This window comes from Pan troglodytes, chromosome 7 (assembly GCF_028858775.2).
Source record: "Pan troglodytes isolate AG18354 chromosome 7, NHGRI_mPanTro3-v2.0_pri, whole genome shotgun sequence".
Classification (NCBI taxonomy): Eukaryota; Metazoa; Chordata; class Mammalia; order Primates; family Hominidae; genus Pan; species Pan troglodytes.
In genome coordinates this window covers 70171004-70188091 of record NC_072405.2, presented here as the reverse complement: position 1 = coordinate 70188091, position 17088 = coordinate 70171004, and the positions used below count along the sequence as shown (strand labels likewise).

General features: G+C 38.6%; 1 protein-coding gene across 43 annotated transcripts in view; it reads left to right on the top strand.

Annotated features, from left to right (window-relative positions):
• ASPH (aspartate beta-hydroxylase) overlaps window positions 1–17088 on the top strand; it is a 213598-nt gene that overhangs the window by 116389 nt on the left and 80121 nt on the right. For all 43 annotated transcript variants that reach the window (XM_519784.8, XM_063817143.1, XM_063817142.1 and 40 more), the window contains one exon: window positions 14346–14431. In XM_519784.8, the coding sequence (XP_519784.7) occupies window positions 14346–14431 (86 nt within the window). The remainder of the gene's footprint in view (window positions 1–14345; window positions 14432–17088) is intronic.

The following is a 17088-nucleotide window of genomic DNA, read 5'->3' as shown; positions in this document are numbered from 1 at the left end:
TTTGTCTCTTTTTTATAGCTTTTCATGTGAAGTTTGTTTTATCTGATAATAAAATAGCTACTCTTGCTCACTTTTGGTTTCTATTTGCCTGCATATCTTTTTCTGTCTTTCTATTTGCCTGCATATCTTTTTCTGTCTTTTTGCTTTTAGTTTATATGTGTTTCAGGTGAAATGAGTTTCTTGTAGGCAGAATATAGTTGTGGTATGTGTTTTTATCAGTTTATCCAGATTATATCTTTTAAGTAAGAATTTAATTTGTTTATATTCAAGGTTACTATTGATAGGTGAGGACTTATTCCTGTCATTTTGTTAATTGTTTTCTTGTTTTCTTTTTGTTGTTGTTGTATATTTTTTGCTCCTTTATCGTCTGTTGTTTATCACGCAGTTTGGTAGTTTTCTGTACTGGTAACATTTGACTCTTGTTTTCTCATTTGTCTGTCTGCTCTACTAGTGAGTTTTATACTTTGTTTATACTTTGGTGTGTTTTCATGGTGGCAGATATTGTCCTTTTCCTTCCAGATATAGGACCCTCTTAAGCATTTCTTGTAGGGCTGGCTTAGTGGTGATGAATTCTGTCAGTTTTTGCTTAAGAAAGACTTTATTCCTCCTTCATTTTTGAAGGGTAGCTTTGCTGGATCTGGTATCTTAGCTGGCAATTTTTTTTCTTTCAGCTCTTTGAAAATGTCATTTTATTCTCTTCTGGCCTGAAAGATTTCTGCTGAGAAATATGCTGTTATTCTAATGGGAATTCCATTTTAAATAACTTGATTCTTTTGCTGTTTTTATAATTTTCTCTTTGTCTTTCACTTTTGACAGTTTTACTGTAATGTAACTTGGAGAAGACCATTTTGTTTCAATTTATTTGGGGATCTTTGAGCTTCTCATATTTGGATGTCTATATTTCTTGCAAGCTTTGAGAAGTTTGAAAGCTATTATTTCATTAAATAAGTTTTCTTTGCCTTTGTTCATATCCATAAATTAGGACATTTGGTTATTTGGTTGATTTATGGTGTCACATATATTATGTAATCTTTTCTTTCCTTTCTTTTCTTGAGACCAGGTCTTGCCATGTTGCCCACACTGATCTTGAACTCCTGAGCTCAAGCGATGCATATGCCTCAGCCTCCCAAAGTGCTGGGATTACAGACATGAGCCACCATGCCTGACCATGCCTGGCCCCTTTATTCTTTTTTTTTTTTTTTTTTTTCCTGACTGGATTATTTCAAGTGATCTATCCTCTGGTTCTGAAATTTTTCCTTCTATTCAATCTAGTCTATTGTAGATGGTGATGGTCTTGATTTTATTTTTGATTTCACTCATTGAATTCTTTAGTTCCAGGTTGAGTTCTTTTAAATGATATCTATCTCTCTATTGAATTTTTCTTTCAGATCATAAATTATTTTCTTAATTTTTTTGTGTCATTTATCTCTGTTCTCTTATATCTCACTGAGTTTCTTTAGTATTATTATTCTGATTCTTTTTCTGATATTTCATAATTTCCTTTTCATCAGAAGCTGTTGCTGGAAAATTATTGCGTTCCCTTGGAAGTGTCATGTCTTCTTCCTTTTTTTGTCTTCATTTGTCCTTACCTTTGATATCTGCACATTTGGTATAACAGTCACTTCTTCCAATTTTGTGAATTGGCTTTCATAGGAAAGACTTTTTTGCTGTAGAAGTATCTATAATGCTGGTTGTATAGAGCACTTTGTCTTTGATTCTGGGCTGGCGCAGTAGTGTAGTCTCAGTATGATTTCCTTGGCTGTGTTCAGCATCAGTGGTGTCTGTGATTTCCTCAGTGGTTTAGCTGTGAATTTTAGTGGAGGCTGTGGTGAGGCTCTGCTGGGGACTGGGATGCCAGGTGGGCTGGTCCTTGGGCATGCCCGTCTGTGGGCCCCTAGGCAGTGTACATGGGCACTGATGGTAGTGGGTCCAGGAGAGCAGACCTTTGGGCCTTCAGAAGGCTTACTTGGTTACCAGCAGTGGCTGCAGTGGGCAGGCAGGTCCTCAGGCACCTAGGCAGCATGTGTGGTATTGGCCGTGGCACTAGCAGTAGCAGGCCAACCCTCAGGCTCTCAAGTGTCGTGTGCAGGTACCTAGGTCCCCAGGTAGGGTGTACAAGTGGTTGCTTGCAGTAGAGGTGGCAGGCTGGCTGGGCCCATCCTCAGGCCCCTGGAAGGCATGTACAGGTGCCAGTGGTGGCAGATGGGGTGGGTCAATCCCTAGGCCCCTGGAACATGTGTGTAAGCATCGGTGGTGGCGGGCCAGGTGAACCAATCTCCAGGTTCCCAGACAACATGCACAGGGAGTAGCAGGAGTGGTACCAGGTAGGACACGCTTGTTCTCACACTGCCTGACAGTGCACATGAGTGCAGGCTGCATTGAGGGGTGGGGCACGGGGCAATCCTTACACATCCAGATGGCACACTGGGGCATCAGTGACAGTGGGGGTGGGTGGGGTGGATCTATCTTCAGACCCCCAGACAGCATGCATGGGTGCCTGCAGTGACAGGCTGAGTGGGCCGATTCCCAGGCTTCCAGATGATATGCTTAGGTGCCAACAGCTATGGCAGTAAACCAGGTGGCCCTGTTTTTAGGCCCCTGAATGGCAGGTGCCAGTGGCAGCAGGTGGGGCAGGCTTATTATTGGGCTTCCTGATGGTGCATCCAGGCCATTCTTATTTTTATTTCCCTGTGTGTGACATGTCTATTCTCTCTGTCTGCTTTTATGATCCTTATTTTATCACTGGTTTGAGAAATGTGATCCCTATCTCTCAGAGATCACTGACCTTTATTACCTGATATACAGTTTCTCGCAAGCCATCGTTTCATAGATAATATGGAAATATTTAGAAATTTTACCAAGTTTACTCTCAACCTTAGTATTTGAAGATAATGTCCTCTTTATTGTTATTTTTCACTACCTTTGTTTCAGAAAGGCAATGGCTTTGTTTTTCAATATATCAGATAATAGATTTACGTCTCTGTTACTGATCTATAATCTCATTTGTCTGTAATGAGAAACCTCCCATTGAAACATGTATTTCCTCTGTTGGGTAATACATCAGAAATAGTTTGTCACTTCATCATCCTGCTATTGCTCAAGTAAACTTAACTATTTCTTACTACCCAGAGACCAGGATCTTCACAGCTGGGTTATTTGTTGAAAGTTTGTGGTCATCCTGTCATGCCTACCACCTCTACTGTAAAGCAAGATTAATCAATTTTGTAATGTCAGGTTTTCATTCTTATAGCATATGGAGAAACTCTAAAGACACTCTTGGGGTTTCTCTCATTGTGATTTTCAAGTTGTGTTTAAAGATATCCACTCTGTTTTGGTGAAATCTCAGATGATATCTAAAAAATACGAATTCCATGTAATTTATTTCTTAAAAGTTATAATAGTGAAAACCAGTCAATATCAGTTCTGAACAAACATCAGTCAAACATATAGATCCTGCTGACATCTAAACAATCAAATGAAAAATAAGATAGTTCAGACATAGGCTTAAAAATACTGAAATTATTCATTCATATAATATATACAATAGTCCCTCCTTGTCCATACGGGATACATTCCAAGACCCCTTGGTGGATACCTAAAACTGTGAATAGTACCAAACCTATATATACTGTATTTTTTCCTATACATACACACTATGACAAAACTTAATCTATAAATTAGTCACAGTAAGAGATTAACAACAATCACTGATAATAAAATAGAAACATTATAACAATATACTGTAATAAAAGTTATGTGAATGTGGTCTCCCTCTCAAAATACCTTATTGTATTGTATTCAGCTATTTTGGGACTATTGTAGACCATGTGTAACTGACACTGTGAAAAGCAAAACCGTGGATAAAAGGGGATTCCTGTACTAATCTTTACATGTAGCTGAGATGTTGCAGAGCAAAATCACCTGTAGCAATTTTTTTGGTATTGGGGTTTGGGAACATCTGTTTTGTTTCAGGTCCTTCAGGAGACACTGATGCAAGCTGGGCTTAGAAATTATTATTTCATTTGTAATCACTGGGAAATCAGTATTTCATAGAAACAATTATTTAAAGATGATGTTAGATAACTTTAAGCATCATTTAAGCAAAATTAATAAATTCGGGTGATATTTTCTAAAGCATTTTTAAATCATTTCCCCATTTAAAAAATGTGTTGTGCAAATAATTTAACATTCCCTGGTGACTGGAGACTATAATTCTGATTTTAATGAACATCAGTTACTGTATCATGCAGTGATGCTTTTGGGGGCTGTTAAAGTGTTTGGCACCATTTATGTCTACACAGTTTAACCCATGTTGCAGTGCTATTGGAGCTGGGTTTATTTCAGGTTTATTTCTGGTTTCTGACTTTCTTACTTTCAGTCTGTCAGCTTGTATCTGCTGCTGAGTATATACCTGCTTCAAACAACCCTCACTCCATCTTGTTAGTTTGTTACCTATAATAACTTAAGGGCTAGAGAAACAGAACACCAAGATTATTAGAATTTTATCTAAAATAACATTTGAGGAAGGTGGCTATTCTCTCATGGAACAGTGTGCGTGGGGATAAAATTCAGTGTCTGGCACTGCTGTTGGTGAGGCTGCGAACTGCTTTGGCACTGAAGGGTTTTCTGTTATGTCTAGAAAACACATCACTTAGCATCTCTAAAATTTCTAATTTAGCATATGGGGTCACATCTGTTAAAGGATTATTACTCTAGAAGGGGAGTGATGTATAATTTATAAAAATAACCCTATGGGAAGGCAGCCAACTACATGTAATAAACTGGAATACTTGCTGTCTCCATTGAATGCTCCCAGCAGAATCTCACATTAGTTCAGTAGAGGGAGCAGATGAAAACAATTGCCCTTTATATACTATTTACTGGGTTGTATAAGTTAGCATCTCTCAGTGAAAAATATTTGTTAACTGTTTGGTTTAAGCTTTGAATATTGACCTCCTGCTGGTATATAGTTGATAATTAATTCTGAAAAAACAGAAGTCCATTATTCTTAGCTGTAGGAGGCAAGAAAGAGTGTGCCATCCTTGGTAAGAGAGTCTTTCAAGAGTTGCCCAAATTTACTTCTTCTTCTGGTAATACCTATAGAGTAGGTCGTGTTAGAGAAAAAAGCCTCAGAGGGGGCTATTTTTGGATCAAACACATTAGCTTTTCTTTCTCACATGGTGATAATACAAACAAAGGCTCCTGCCAGAAGCACCTTCATGGCTGTCTGCATATTGGGTTTCTCAACAGCAAATAGCATGTCTCTCAATATGAGAGCAGATTTATTTCAGACCCCAGTGTGAGGCATCACAGTAGGGAATACCTTGCACAATTCCCACTTTTAAATGAAAGAGAAAATAACTGAGGGCTCCTACCCACATCCCCCGCCTGTAGGAACACTCGTAGATTCAGGTTTGCTTTTCCTATGATTAGCAGATAACGTTTTATCAAAAATCCTAACATGGGATTCTTGAATTCTTGAATGTTTTCTTCTTTTTTACCCTTTGCCTTAATTTATAGATTTACCTCACTGTCAAGACAAATGTAGAGTGATGTTTCTTTTATTGAAATCTATCAGTGATTTTAAAAAGAAAAGCAGAATTAGCTTCCAATCCTAATAAAGGAAGATTAAAATAAGCAGGGGTCCTATCTTGGGTTAACTGTTAATTGCTATGAATAATATTGCAGTAAGGTTGCTTTATATGATGACTTTGAAACTTCACACCACATCTCAGTCAGATACAGAGCACCTTTTTCTTTAATATCTTATTTTGGTCTTACTTTTCCTTCCCTTAAATTGTTTTACTTTTTAGATTATTTTTCATCAAATTCCACCTTTGAATAACCATAGCCAAAAGCAGTATTTAATATTTTATGTGATTCTGCTTAAAAACACATACTAGAGTTTGGGAAGCAGGGGAAGTTTAGCATGACCTCAAAGCTCTTTAATCCTTTGTTGATTTGAAATCCAAACTGAATGCAGGTATAGTGTGATAAAGTTATTAGTTGCCCAAAATCTCTGCCAGGGAAATGTCTGATCATAGAGAAAATCTGATCTTTTTAAAAAATTAACTGCTTAAACATTTATTAATAAGAGTCAGGCACATTTCCCACTTAATTAAGCATAGAATTTTAAAGTAACTAAAAATAAGATACTGTAGATGAAAGTCATAATTAACATTTATATGAGGTTTTATGCTCCATGACTTTCCTTTACAGTAGTAGGAAGGAGGTCAGATATTATCCCCATTTCGTGGATGAAAAAACAAAGGCTCAACAAAATTAAGCAAGCTGCCTCAGAAGTAGCGGAACTGAGGCTCACAGACTGGCCTTCAGGCTTGTACTCTGTGGTCCTTCTACCAAGCCAGGATGTGTCTGTGTAATGTCTAAATGCTACTTCTTGAGACACAAAATGAAGGAAAATTACTATGGTTATTTAACTGCCTTTATCCTTACAGACAAGTAATACGAAGTTCAACTACTTCCTTTACACAAATAATACTTATACTAATACTTAATTCCACTGTGTCATCACCCTTAAAACTCTTAGGAACACCCTAATTTCTTGACTTCTGAGCCAGATGCCAAAGATATAGCAAAATGGTTAAGAGTACAGACATTGGAGTCTACTGGAGAGAACCCAAAGCTTCAGTCTCGGTGCCTACTGTTTACAGTTTGTGCAGCTTGGGTGGGTCACACATGTCTAGAAGGCTTAAGTGCTCAATAAATGTCAGCTGTTATTATCAGCACAGAATTGGCTAAGGCATTAAGCAGTGACTCAGAACATAATAGCAAGCTGCTTTGGGAAATTTTTGTTATTCTAAAATTAGCGAGACCTTGCAATCCAAGAATTTACTGTTAGTTGTGCCTTGTATTCTGCCATGTGTGTCCCCATTTGCTCAATATACTGAAAAACCTACATGGAATAAGATGTAGAATAAATGTTAGTGTTCCCTGCAAGATCTTCAGTGGGGATTATGGTACAAGTATCTTGCTTTTTTTTTTTTTTTAATCTTCCTCTTCGGGCCCCTCCATTATTGACCATTGAAACTTTTTGGATTTGAACTCTATAAAGCAAACAACTCTCAGGTAATTTTCTATATTGGTTGTTTATAATTTTCTCATTTTTTAAAACACAGCTGATATGCCCAATTACAAATTCACATTGCCATATCCCCTTTTACAGTGTCTTGCTTCATTCATGCCTGCATGCATTCATGCCTTTAGAAACATGAAAATTTGTTAAGGATTTCCTATAGGACAGGCCATATGCCAAATACTGTTTTGTAAATTATAAGTAACACAGTTCAGCAATTAACAATCCAGCAAGGGAGGAAGGTGGGAGTGAGGGGGGGAGAGTTTGAGCGAGCACTGTGTATATACCGCCAGCATGAACACAGCCTGAAGAGTTTACTATTTCTAGAAATAGTAATGAGTATAGTAGTAATAGTAATAGAATGTTATATGACCATAGGAGAGATTATTTTCTGCCTAAAGATGCCTTAAACTTGATAGAAGAAATGACACTTAAACGAGGTCTCAAAAGTTAAAATATAGAATATTCTTTGGTAGAAATAAAGGAAAGGGTTTTCCAGGAAGATAAAACACCATGAGAAAAACCACAGAAGTGTCAATGTTCATGCCATATTCGGGAGTCTATATAAAGGAAATTAATAGAAGAGGGAAATGGAGATTAGGGGCCAATTTGTGAAAGGCAAAAGCTGGTTCAAGGAAATGCAACTGTGCAAGAGCTCAAGATGCACATTATTTTCCTTGAATAAGTATAGCATTTCAGATGGGCTAGTGGGAGAAATTCATACACACACACACACACACACACACACACACACACACACACACACAGAGTTAAATTAAGGTCCGTATTTAATCAGCCATACAAAATTGTATCAGAAGCAAAATGGCAGCCCAGGGCAGGGGCAGATGCTATGTCCCTTTGCATGGCTTCCCTGGCCATCTAGAGTCCTTCACTGGTGCAGATGGGAGCCACAGTTTTCCACTCTATGTCTTGCATGTTTTCAAGAACCCAGTTCTTGCTATGCCACTGCCCTTTTGTAGTCAGTGTGTATACCCTCTCTCAAAAAAACTTATACTCCCAGAGCAAGCACTCTGGACTCTACTGGCTTTTGAAGCAGGCTCAGCATCAATAAAGTTCCTTCTTCAGACATGGGGAGAAAGCAAGTCAGTGTCTGAGATCCCTGAGCAATATCTACACCTTCAGCTTCCCAAAATTCTAGAAAGCTGAAATTCTTATTGTAAGAAAATTTATGTGTTATGGCACCAAACCCCGGCATCCAAGCAGGAGAGGAATTTTAGCCTTTCACATTAAAAACAAAACAAAAAACCCAAAAAACAAACAAAAAAACCTAATAATAAAGGTTCAAATTCCTGATTGTGATTGAGTTACAAAATAAATACTCTCTCCTCTGGCCAGAATGCTACCTCTCCCTGGGTATACAGAAGTTTTTAGTTTCCCCAAGAAGGCTCCCCTCCCAAATAGATTAGTACCACTCCTCATTCATCCTATAATTGCACATATTCCTCTAACTACTAGTTATTTATGTATGTCTTCCCCAAAAGACTATAACCTCCTTAAGAAAGATCCCGTTGAATTCTGAGAACCTCACACAATTTTTGGAAAACGGGCACTTTAACAAATTCTTGGGTGAATAAACAAGCCGGTGAACAAGATGGGCCCTAATCCACAGTCCTAGGTCTCCCTCCACTGTGGGCAGAGTGACATGCTGAGGAACGGCCAGTGTTTTGATGTAGTTCAAGAGTAGGGTGCTTGGAAGGCTGGTGGCTGGCAAGGGAGAGGGCAGTCTGGAGTAGAAAAGGTAGCTGGGATGTTAAATACAAAAATATTCCAATGTCATTGAGGGCCTAGCTAGGTCTAGATTCGCATGTTGGGTTTTTTCCTTTTTGTGTGCAGGTAAGTGTGTGTTAAACATGGGTGAGTGAATTACCTCCCAACAGATTTTTGGAGAGTTTCAAACTAAATTTAATTTCATTTTTGAAAAGGATGCTGTTTTTATTCCCAAGTGTTTCTCATACTATTACACCTACACAGTAAGAGTCTTCACTGAGAATCATGGAGCTTATTTCTGCCTTGTAACTTTTTTTGTTAAAAGTCAGGTTCATTAAGAAGGAATTTACATACAGTAAAATTTACCTTTTGTAGTGTGCATTCTATGATGCATATACATCTAGATACAGTTTATCCACCACAACTAACGTACAGAACTTTGCAACCCCCTAAATTATTTTGTGCCCTTGTAGTCATCCCCTTTTCCCACCACAGCCTCGGAAGCCACTTACCTGTTTTCTGTCACTACAGTTTTCAGTTTTCCAGAATGCTATCTAAATGGAATTAGTCAGTAGCCTTTTGGACTAGGCCACTTTCACTTAACATAATGCATTTAAAATTCATCCATATTGTTGCAGGTACTGGTGTTATTGCTGAGTAGTATTTCATTGTTTGGATATACCACAGATTGTTTTCATTCACCAGTTGATGGACATTGGGTTTTCTCTACGTTGGGGCTGTTGTGAACAACCCTGTGGTGAATATTTGCGTGCAAGTCTTTGTGTACGTCTTCATGATTTATGTTTTCATTTTTCTTGGGTCCGTAATTAGGAGCAGGATTGCTAGGAGGGCATCCCAGTGAATTTAATTTCTATTTTTTATGTTCTGGGGATCTATGGGTGTATTTTCAGCAATGTAATGACATGAATAAATAGTGTTTCAAAAATAACCTGAGAACAAGGTAGAACATGGGAACAGACTCGAGTCAGGGAGACTAGTTAGGAAATTGTTGCTTTTCAAAATATACCTTGTAGGAGAAATTGCTGTTTTCTTCACTGTCTTCAATGGAATGGGTATAGGACATAGAGTAATGTGAAGATTCTGTGTCTGTTTTTATTGATGATCAACTACTCCCCATGGACTGTAGTATAAAAACATCTTCCATGAACTAAGTGGAAATGAAAAGGAGTCAACGTAATTTTTATAATCTACAAATGCATCACTAGTGTTTTCCTCCTGCCTTCAGCTATCCTTTTATTTTCCTTCTTTTCCATTTTATTTGCTCTTAATATTTCAACCACAGCCTGGCAAGGGAAGTAAGGATTTGAAATGTAAGTGTTCCTTTTTCTTTTCTTCTTTGTGCTTTTGAAAAAGGGCCAAACACTTGTAATGGCAGTGATTTAAAAACAAAACAAAACTTTAATTTATATATAGCATAGATAGCTTTCTCCTAAACCATTTTGAAAGATCCAAATTCAACAAAATTATAATTCTTTCTAGTACCTTATAGGTGTACTTTAAAAGACTATGAACATAATTTAAATACTGAAAATTAGAAGCACAGGCCTTTGGAGTTCAAAGAGACCTTAAGAGAAGCAGCCCACATCACCCATTTCTTACCCATGGGTAAGAAAGCTGAGGCCCAGAGTGCTGGAGAGAGTTCGCCAGGGTCCCATCACCAACCTGAATGAGGACTCATTTTTTCTACAGGTAGAACATGTGCCTCCCCAGAATGAGAAGAAAGAGTGAGTCTGTGGTTTTTAGCAGTTGGGAAAATTGCCTCAGGCTTTCTGTGTACTTAAAAATAAAAATAGGATAAAATTTGAATTTCAAAGACAGGTACAATAGTTAGAAGCTATCAAATATGAAGATATATGAAAAGATAGAACATGGTGACATGCTGTGAGATTTTAAATATTTTGTCTATTTTAGTGCTATTATTGAAATATCATGACACTAAGATACAGCATTGCTCATTAACAAGCATATAATTTTGCTGTTCACTGTTTTGGATGTCCTAAACTGCTAGTTTTTAGTTTCTTTTAAATAAATATTATTTTAACTTGAATTTTATAACACAAGAGACATGTTGGGGAAAACCAGTGAGGCCCACAGTGAAACTGTCTACTCAGGTGCACACCAGGCTTTTCTGGAGGTCTCACTGTCATTCTGTTGATAGACACTTCTACAAAAGCAAAATGAACAATTGGGAGACATAAGTCTGTGCTGAGATGACAAGGCATGAGCTCCTACCACCATCAGTCTGTGTCACAGAGAAATGTCTATTCATTTTCCATATCAGCATATATGGTAACATATAATGGCATGCAGTTTAAAGCTCATTATTCACTGTTTTTTCAGTCTCTGCCATAGACACATATAGCTTTCAACATTACAGGGATTAGGGTTTCTGGGAGGAGAGAGAAGGAAAGTCAAATAAATATAATAGAAGATCATAGCAAACAAATGCGTAAGTAATTAAAAGGTGATCAGGGTGTCAGCTTTATTACTGGATGAAAGTTGAATTAAAAGATGGGGTTTGGATAATCAGGAATAACAGATTTCTTAACACTGAGCCCCAGAATTGGACATACCCACTGCTCCAGACAGCATGGAACAGCCTTAGTTCTTCCATGTGAGAGCCTCTCTTGCAGTTCCGCTCAGCACAAATGTTCTCAGAAGGTCAGCTCAGCTCAGCTCAGTGTGCATGCTCTTGAGAGGTAGGGAAAGAGTGAAACTGAACTTCAAGTTCCTTCCACCAACTCAGCAAGTGGATTAAGGCATATCACCTCCCCTGTAGGGAGAGGTGGGAGACTAAGGATTTTGGAGAATCTTCCCTCTTCTTGGGAAACACGAAATAAGTATCCACTTCTTTCCATGTGGGTGAGAGAGTGGAGGGGTCAAGGTAACTAACCCTTTTGGAACCTCAGTGGTCTTCTCCGTGTAGTTAAATTCCCTGTGTTCAGGAAGTTGAGAAAATAAAAGGTATCTATGTATAGTGCATGGCCGAGCGACTGGCGCACAGTGAGTGCTAAAAAGACAGTAGTGATTCCATTCCATCTTCCTTAGGATGATTCCATGTGCTCCTCTTTGCCCTTATTTTGGTTGCATTTTATAACCAAGTTTCTGATTTGGACAATTGGGTGTCATTCTCTGCAATAAAGTCAATATGAAAAAGAATAGATGTGTGAGGAATAGCAAATTCTATTTTTTATTTACTGAGTTTGAGGTATGTGTCAATAGGTGCTTGGATTTATAATTTTCGTGATGCAGGAGAAAATGAACTAGTTGGTTTGTAGCTCAGCTGGAAATTAAGTAGTTAAAGCCGCTAAAGAGACTGAAGACTGACCGTGAAGAATATAACATCCCAAGGAGCAGCAGGGATAAGGAGTTACAGAGGCAATAAAGAGAAATTCAAGAGGCTAGAGAATGAGGAAGAACACTGGGAGAGTGGGCAACATAAAAGTCAAGGAAAGGGATCATCTAGGAAGGAGGAGGGCATCAACTGTGTCAAATGCTGCAAAAGGGCCAGGTAAAATAGGAAGAAACAGAACAAATAGATTTGCAGAAAGCCGTAGCCATTATTATAATAGCTCTCAGGTACTGAGCACTTACTGTATGCCAAGCACTGTGTTAAATGCTTCATATACTATCCTGATTTAACCCTCAAAAACACCCCTAATTTTATAGAGGAGGTAAGTGAGACCCAGAAAAGTTTAGTGCCAGCTTGGCTTAGGTCACAGAGCTTGGAGGTGACAGAGCTGGGACTCAGACCCCTGCCATCGATGCTTAACCACACAGCCCTCCCTCCTCTGGCAGACTTGCTTCTGCCCATGTGGTGGGTGAGGAAGCCAAAATGCTGACAGGAAAGGTGACAAAGAGGTGCCCCCCAGGGGAGGGGAGGTAGTGTGGCAAGTAGAGGAGGGTAGGCTGGTTTGTTTGTTTGCTGTAAGATGGCAGAAACTTTGGCATTATTTAATGCATTATTAAATTCCCATCGGGGGCACACGAGAGTTGCTGAGAGTGAATAGACATTCAGAAGGCACAAGACAGGTGTGTGTGTTGGCGGAGAGGGGACCTTAGAAAGAACAGCCCGTCTTCCTTTGTGACAAGATAGGGAAGAAGCTATTAATGTCTATAGGTTTATTGTCAGAAAATTGAGGAAGTTCTCTTCTGATTGTTTTAATTCGTCTCTATCCCTCCCGCTTTGCCCCCTTCCCTGCCACCACTCCCCTTCTCCAGAACATTCTGCTTACCCTTCAAGCTTCCACTCTTGTCACTTGGGGCTTCTGAGAAGTGCTCTGCATCCATCCACTCTGCAGGCACTGCCAGTTGTGCACCAGCAGGACTGGCCCTCTCACCTGCTGGGTGTGCCTTGCCTTCGGGTGGAGGGCTTCTGTTTGCTGGGTGCTGGGGTTGTGCACAGAGCCAAAAACTGTTTGCTAAGTAAGCAATGGATTCATGCTTACATAAATAGATTGAGCCTGCTTTTAAGACATGGTACCACCCTGCAAGAGTTAGGACTAAGATAAGTGCATGAAGGATTATAACAAAACGCCTAGTGGGGAAGGACCACAAAACAGAGATATGCAGGGTGCAGTGGACTTAAAGACGCACACAGTGGAGCAGGGAACTGAGTACTGTGTGGGTGATTTCAGGAGAAACTTTATAAGGAGCGTGGTTTTGAACTTACTGTTGAAGGATAGGCACATTTTTCACAGAAGAAGATAAAGAACAGGCTTTTTATTTAAATGAGGTAGCATAAGAAATGGCACAGGTTGGGCACAGTGGCTCATGCCTATAACCCCAGCACCTTGGGAGGCCAAGGCAGGAGGATCTCTTGAGGCCAGGAGTTCAAGACCAACTTGGGTGACATAGTGAGACTCTGTTTCTACAGAAAAAAAAAAGAAAAAAGAAAAAAAAAAGAAAGAAAGAAAAGAAAAAGAAAGAGAAGAAATGGCACAAAACGCTTATTTGGGGATCATGGGGCAGTCTATTTTGGCTGAAGTATGGAACATAGCTGGGGTGGTCAGTCCAGGATGCACTGGAAGGACCTTGAATGCTAAACGAAGAAATTCTGTTTTATTTGACTTCTTTGAGAGGAGCCTTCCATTTTCATCTTTATCTGTATCAGAAAAAGTTGTGGACATATTCAAAAAAACTATTTTAAACAATCTTTTGGACATAGCCAAGAAGTAGATTATGAGAGTTTAGAAGTCATACCCACCATTTACATCCCAGAAACCAAGCCAGTATCCTGGAGAGTTTCAGTATACTATCCACCCATTCTCCCAAGAACACATTGTAGCAGATAGGTAAGGGCTGCATTGCCTTCCTTGGCAGTCACTGACTTCATCACACCATCTAGGGGAGGAAATGGAAGGCGAGCCTGCAGTGTGCCTTCTCCTGCAGGTCTTTGGTGGAGACCAGCATCAGGTTTCCCACTACTTGTAAATTGTTATGCTTAATAACTATTTCTAGCCAAAAAACGTTAAAAATAAAAATCTCTTTTTTCTTTCAGTTAAGAAAAGGAAGCCTAAACTTTTAAATAAATTTGATAAGACTATTAAAGCTGAACTTGATGCTGCAGAAAAACTCCGTAAAAGGGTAGGTTGATATTTTTTGTGCAATGGTTTTGTTGTTAAATAAACTCAGGCATTACTCTTGATTTATTAAAAAAAAATAGTAAGTGTAAAAGAAACAACAGTTGAATAGAGTGGATTTTTCCCCAGGCACATGAACATTCCACATGAAATGAATCAGATGGAAGAGAATTGCTACCACATGGCCAAAGAGAAATAGAACTTTCCTTCAGGCCAGCCCATGCGGGTGTCAGCCTACCTCCATCACATTCTAGTTATGTAGCTTTGGGGAAACCACTTGGCTCTTCTGGGCGTTAGTTTTCTTACAGACATGATAATGATAAATATTCTTTCTACCTCCTAATTGAGTTTTTTAAAGATCAATTTAAAGATCAAATGAGAAATTTTTTTTTTTTTTTTGGACAGAGCCTCCACCCAGGCTGAAGTGCAGTGGCACAGTCTCGGCTAACTGGAACCTCTGCTTCCTGAGTTTAAGCAGTTCTCCTCCTGAGTAGCTGGGATTACAGGTGCTCACCACCATGCCTGGCTAATTTTTGTATTTTTAGTAGAGACAGGGTTTCACCATGTTGCCCAGGCTGGTCTTGAACTCCTGACCTCAAGTGATCCACCCGTCTCAGCCTCCGAAAGTGCTAAGATTACAGGCGTGAGCCATAAGTGAGATTAAAATAATAATAATAATAATAATAATAACACTGTCAAGTATCATAGAAGTGCAAGTTTTTAATTTTATAGCTCCTTGATGCAAAAAGAAAAACTAGGTCAGTCCATTACTCAGGATAGTAATTGGTAGATGAAATGACATTCTTCTTACTTAGGGTTAACCTCATGCACCTCCAGTTTTCAGGGTAACTTATTTATATTTTAATTTGTCGATATATTTGAAATATTACTTGCATTTCTTTATAGATATTACAATTTTGAGAACAATAAATTGAAACTGGATTTAAGTTATTCATTCCCTTACCTTGGTCATATCATCTAATTATCGGGTGCAAAAATATTTATTATAATGTATTTAATCATATCTTCAATTAATCATCTTGTTTTTTGGCAGAAATTTGTTTCTCTACTCTGCACTTGAATGTAGACTCTGTAATGTTCATTAGTTTTCCTGTAATAGGCTTTTTAATCAGTAGACATTGGCTGCAATAATAAAGGAACAAGTGGGCTTTAAGTAAACAAACAACAATGAAAACACTGGTTAGGAACTAAAATGGGACAAGAATGTACGTCCGCATGTTTATTGAAAGTGTACCGATGAGCGTAAAAGCTTTTGGAACTGGCATTAGGTGAGGCTCCAAAGCCAAGGTTTGCCGATAAAAATATAGTAACTCCACAGAATATTGCAGCAAAGTCATTGTTCACTTCCCTTAAATCTAACCACGTGGAATGATTCCTACTTTCTGATAGTAAACAAGAAAGTTAACTGTCTTGTTTAACTTTATGAAGTGAAGCCATCTACTCTTTGTGGTCAGTTTGTATTTCTTAATAGAATTGAAGCAATAATCTTTTTCTGCCACCTCCTTTGGCAGCCTCCACTTTCTCTATACTAAATGTCATATATAAAAATGGGAGTGCCTATTGCACAGGTGACTTTCGGTGTAAAAAACATATGAGCAGCTTTAGAGAAGGATTTTAATGTAATTATATGAATGATAAAGGAGGGCTCAGTTATGGGGTATTCTGCAGTGTTGCTCCTTTGGAGAAGTTATATTTTTCTCAAGGAGCATCTTGAATTTATACCAGGGAAATAAAAGAGGAAGAAGTAGCCCCATATAGAATTCTTGCTTCTGAAACAACAGGAAGCTATGTTATTGACTGACTCATCAACATAATTCAGTCTTTTAGGGTTGTTTTTATGGCTAGTATTTTCAGAGGATGCACCTTAGTGCACTGGACCAGCCGAGGCCAACTAACACACACTCCACACAGAGCCAGTGCAGCCTCAGTTCATGCCTTAGGCTCAGGGACTATGTTACATGAAAGTATGTGTAACCCCCCCTCAGAAAAGTATAGATCAGATTATATTCCAATCCTCTATTTTAAAAAATAATAGTATGTATTATTTAAAATGCTTTCCTACCTCTGGAAAAAGGGTTTGAAATGATATACTGAAATATATTTGCTTATTTGTTGGAATCACTTATTATTACAGCATTGTAAGTGATTTTTGAAAAGGTGGGGAGGGAGTAAAGAAAATGTAATCAAATACCTGAAAGTTCACACCACCGGCTCTAAACCATGCTAGGAATGAAGTCAACAATTCCTCGAGGGACAACATGGAAAACAGAATCAGAAGATAAGATTAATATTGTTCATCAGAAGAGTTGTTCTGCTCCAAGTCCAGAGAGAAACATTTGGCTGTAGATCTTCATAAAAGGTATACTGATGGATGCAAAACTTCCTACTTCCCCACTGACATTATACCAGTGGATTATTCTACCATGCAGCTGCAGGAATGTATCTTATTATCCTTCCGCACAGCCCATTGGCCTCATGTCAACACAGTGTGGCCTACGTCCATGTCTCTCCCATGAACTGTCTTGGTCCTAGGAGAACATTATAAGCTATGTTGAGGAACAGATCATTTTCAGGCAATTCTTCAAACATTGTGTGTCTTGCAGCTGAGTTTTTAAATTAGAATTGAGCAATAGTGTTTGG